The following is a 3669-nucleotide window of genomic DNA, read 5'->3' as shown; positions in this document are numbered from 1 at the left end:
TTTCAATAGAAGATCATTAAAGTTGGACCTAAAATACAAGGGCATAATAAACCCAGACGGAGGGAGTATAAGTCAAATTCCTCGTTACTCTACATACTGTACAAGTAAGACAAATAAATTATTGTATTGAAAAAGTAGCACACATAGATGTGGTTTAGCAATACCGAAAAATCTGACGTTAGACATTTATGTATGGCAAATCGAATGTTTCTTATGGCAATTTATATTGACGCGAGGATGAAAATTTAGTTTGCAAACATGACAATTTTCAGGAAAACTAAAATGTATTTTACCGTGCTTTGTCAAGTAAATTTGTTAGCCTCGACAAACATAAATTGTGATATAAAACGTTTGGTTTGTCAATTACTGGTGTGCGGTCTCGGCTCGCGCCACAACGGGTCGGCCGAGTCAATGCCACGAACCCACGCCTCCTTCTCCTTTCCCGCCACCATAAAAAGCCGGCAACTGCTCGGTGCTCTGCTCTCCACACCCGGCCCCCGTGCGCACACAGCAGAGCGCAGAACCCCTCCTCTCAGCTTGGTGCGCGCGCTCCGGCCCGCGTCGACCAGAGGATGGACGCGGCTCCAGTGGGGCCACCCGCCTCCATGGACGTGGACAAGCTCACCTTCGAGATCTTCTCCATCCTCGAGAGCAAGTTCCTGTTCGGCTATGACGACCCCAAGCTTCTCTTCGCCGGTGGCTCGCCTCTTACACCGGCGTCTGGGGCGGTGGTCGGGAAGGTGACCCCCCCGCGGGCGCAGGCCGGGAAGGTGTGCATCCTGTCGATCGACGGCGGTGGGCGCGCCGCCGACGGGCTGCTCGCCGGCGCGGCGCTGGTGAGGCTGGAGGCGTCGCTGAGGCGGCGGACTGGGGACCCCAAGGCGCGTCTGGCGGACTTCTTCGACGTGGCCGCGGGCTCTGGCTCCGGCGGCGTGCTGGCCGCCATGCTGGTGGCGCGCGGCAAGGACGACGCGCGGCCGCTCTACTCCGCCGAGGAAGCGCTCGCGTTCCTCGCGCGTAGCCTCCGCCGCGGCTGGTCTTCCTCGTTGGGGAGCCTCCGGGCGCTGCTCCGGCGCCCGGCCGGCGGAGACGCGTTCCGCAAGGTGTTCGGCGAGCTCACGCTCCGGGACACGGAGCGGCCGGTGCTCGTCCCGTGCTACGACCTGGCCACGGGGGCCCCATTCCTCTTCTCCCGAGCCGACGCCGTCGAGACGCCGGCCTACGACTTCCGCCTGCGTAACGTGTGCGCCGCCACGTGCGCCGGGTCGGGCCGCTCGTCATCGGCGGTGGAGGTGCGGTCGTGCGACGGGTCGACCCGCATCGTGGCCGTGGGCGGCGGCGTGGCGCTCGGCAACCCTACGGCGGCGGCCATCACGCACGTGCTCAACAACAAGCGCGAGTTCCCGCTGGCCTCCGGCGTGGAGGACCTGCTGGTCATCTCCATCGGCTGCGGCGAGGGCGCCTCCACTTCCCAGATCGTCAGGATCGCCGCCGAGGGCGTGTCCGACATGGTACGATAATATCTACGCACTAGAATTTAGACCAGCCAGCCAACATTTGTCCTATCTTGCATGTATCCTGCCCTAACGCTTCCGACATGTATGCGGCAGGTGGATCAAGCAGTGGCCATGGCGTTCGGACATAACAGGACAAGCAACTACACCCGCATCCAGGTCAGTGCCACCACTTATATACGGCCACTCCCAGACCCAGTCCAACTACTAGCTAGTGTTACCGTCGTGATAAAACCTTGGATGATGATAACTGCCACACGTGTGGGTGTTAAGAAGTCTGCCCACACGTTTAATGTGGTGTCTAAAAGAAATAACCCACGCGCCTACGTGTGAGCAAAACAACTAGCGCCCACACATTTCTTTTTTTTCTCGCAGTCCTTCTCACACGCCTACGTGTGGGCAAAATGAATAACGCCCACACGACCTCTCTCAGCCACCTACCTCACGGTCCCGCACGCACCGCGTGACAGTCACCACGCGTCCCCGCAATTGCCATGGTCCGGACCCTCTTCAATGTCCGTTTAACTGCAGTTGCCATGTCGCTAAACTACAGTTGCCATGTCGGACAACTACAGTTGCCATGGTTGCTCAACTGCAGTTGCCATCTCAGGTCAAGTGCCAGATGCCATTTTGGACAACTGCAGCTGTTGCCATGTATGGTCTGGTCTACTATAGTTTTCATGATTTGAAAACTTTAGGGGTTGCCACCTACTAACACTAGACAGTTGCCATGTATGGTCTGGTTTACTACAGTTGCCATGATTTGAAACCCTTAGGAGTTGCCACCTACTAACACTAAGCAGTTGCCGTGTAGCGCTACAAAGAAACATGGCAAAAATAACATGTTTCGGGTAAAGAGAGAGTTGCCATCTGCTTACAAGCACACTAGGGCAGTTGCCGTGTACCCTGCAAAACACATGGCAACTGACATGTTCGGGTAAAAAAAAAAAAAGAGTTGCCATCTGCTTACAAGCACACTAGGGGTAGTTGCCATGTACACTGCAAAACACATGGCAACTGGCAGCTTTGGGTGTGGGAGAGGAAACGGGCGTGTGGACGAGATGGCAAATGCCCACAAACCAGCCCTTGTGCGTGAGTGAAAACAGACGTGTGGGCGAACTGCTAAACGCCCACACACCGGCCCCTCCCTGTATTGAAACGGACGTGTGGGCGACCGGGTGAATGCCCACACACCAGCCCAGTCCTACGTGGCACCACAAACATGTAAGATTCGTGCACCCATAAACGGGCGCGGATCCACACGTGTGGGCGAGATGCAAACGCCCACACGTATGGGCGTTAGTGTTTCCAAAAACTTTTGCTAATGGTCGATGTCTGTTGAATTTCTACAGGCGATCGGGTCGCCGCGGGGGAGCCGATGCGCGGTGGCGGCGGAGGAGATGCTGTCGCAGAAGAACGTGGAGTCGGTGCTGTTCCGCGGGAAGAAGCTGGCGGAGCAGACCAACGCCGAGAAGCTGGAGTTGTTCGCGCACGAGCTCGTCAAGGAGCGCAACCGCCGCGGGGCCAAGTGAAATCACAACTTGTGCAAAATAGTCTTGTAGATTTGTAATACTGTTATTATGAAGAACTATAGAGGATTGACATCATAGGGCCACTGGTAACTTAAAACGGTGCCCGGCTTATCTACACTCTTGAATAGTAAACTCAAACATAAATAGTAAATTCAGAAATTAAAAAAAATAAAAATTGAAATTTTTAGGCATTTTTCGAAGCTCACGTGCACAAGGTGCGTCCAAATTTTCATGGAGTTTGCCCGGAAAAAAATCACGGAGTTTAGACATCTGTTTTTCAGAAAGAAGGTTGAAACCCCACCTCCGCATCCAAAGATACACAAAGTCATTTTCATTAAATTATTTAATAGAGCCTAACAAAACAAATAAATGGATAAATTCAAAGCCACCTTTCCCGCAAGCTCTGTCGCTACACCTAAAAACTTGGTGATGTGCACCGATCTCACACCAACACATACCTCTAACCGGTAGCCCGGCCCAGTCGCCGCACGGCGAGCGAAGAGCATCAACCGATCTAACAAACCCTTAGGCGCACCACATGCACATACTCTAGAATCCGCCTCCACCACCGTCCACCATCCCATCTTTAGGAGGGATCAACACATTGACCTTGCTAATCCCAC

The 3669-nt window shown here is 54.3% G+C and overlaps 1 protein-coding gene across 1 annotated transcript; it reads left to right on the top strand.

Moving 5' to 3' along the window:
• Positions 1-467: 467 nt before the first annotated feature.
• LOC109741059 (patatin-like protein 3) lies at positions 468-3157 on the top strand. The gene is made up of 3 exons (XM_020300165.4): positions 468-1511; positions 1611-1673; positions 2867-3157. Exons 1-3 carry the CDS (start codon positions 573-575, stop codon positions 3044-3046), a joined length of 1182 nt encoding a protein of 393 aa, XP_020155754.1. The 5' UTR covers positions 468-572; the 3' UTR covers positions 3047-3157.
• The last annotated feature ends 512 nt before the right edge of the window (positions 3158-3669 follow it).

This window comes from Aegilops tauschii, chromosome 5 (genome assembly GCF_002575655.3).
Source record: "Aegilops tauschii subsp. strangulata cultivar AL8/78 chromosome 5, Aet v6.0, whole genome shotgun sequence".
Lineage (NCBI taxonomy): Eukaryota > Viridiplantae > Streptophyta > Magnoliopsida > Poales > Poaceae > Aegilops > Aegilops tauschii.
The sequence above is the reverse complement of the archived record's forward strand: the minus strand, read 5'-3'. Positions and strand labels throughout refer to the sequence as shown.

Bases quoted from the DNA above. Each gene is read 5' to 3' on its own strand.
- LOC109741059 (XM_020300165.4), top strand. From the start codon at position 573: ATGGACGCGGCTCCAGTGGGGCCACCCGCCTCCATGGACGTGGACAAG. The intron at 1,512-1,610 runs GTACGATAATAT...TGTATGCGGCAG, and splicing joins CCGAGGGCGTGTCCGACATG to GTGGATCAAGCAGTGGCCAT. The intron at 1,674-2,866 runs GTCAGTGCCACC...GAATTTCTACAG, and splicing joins GCAACTACACCCGCATCCAG to GCGATCGGGTCGCCGCGGGG.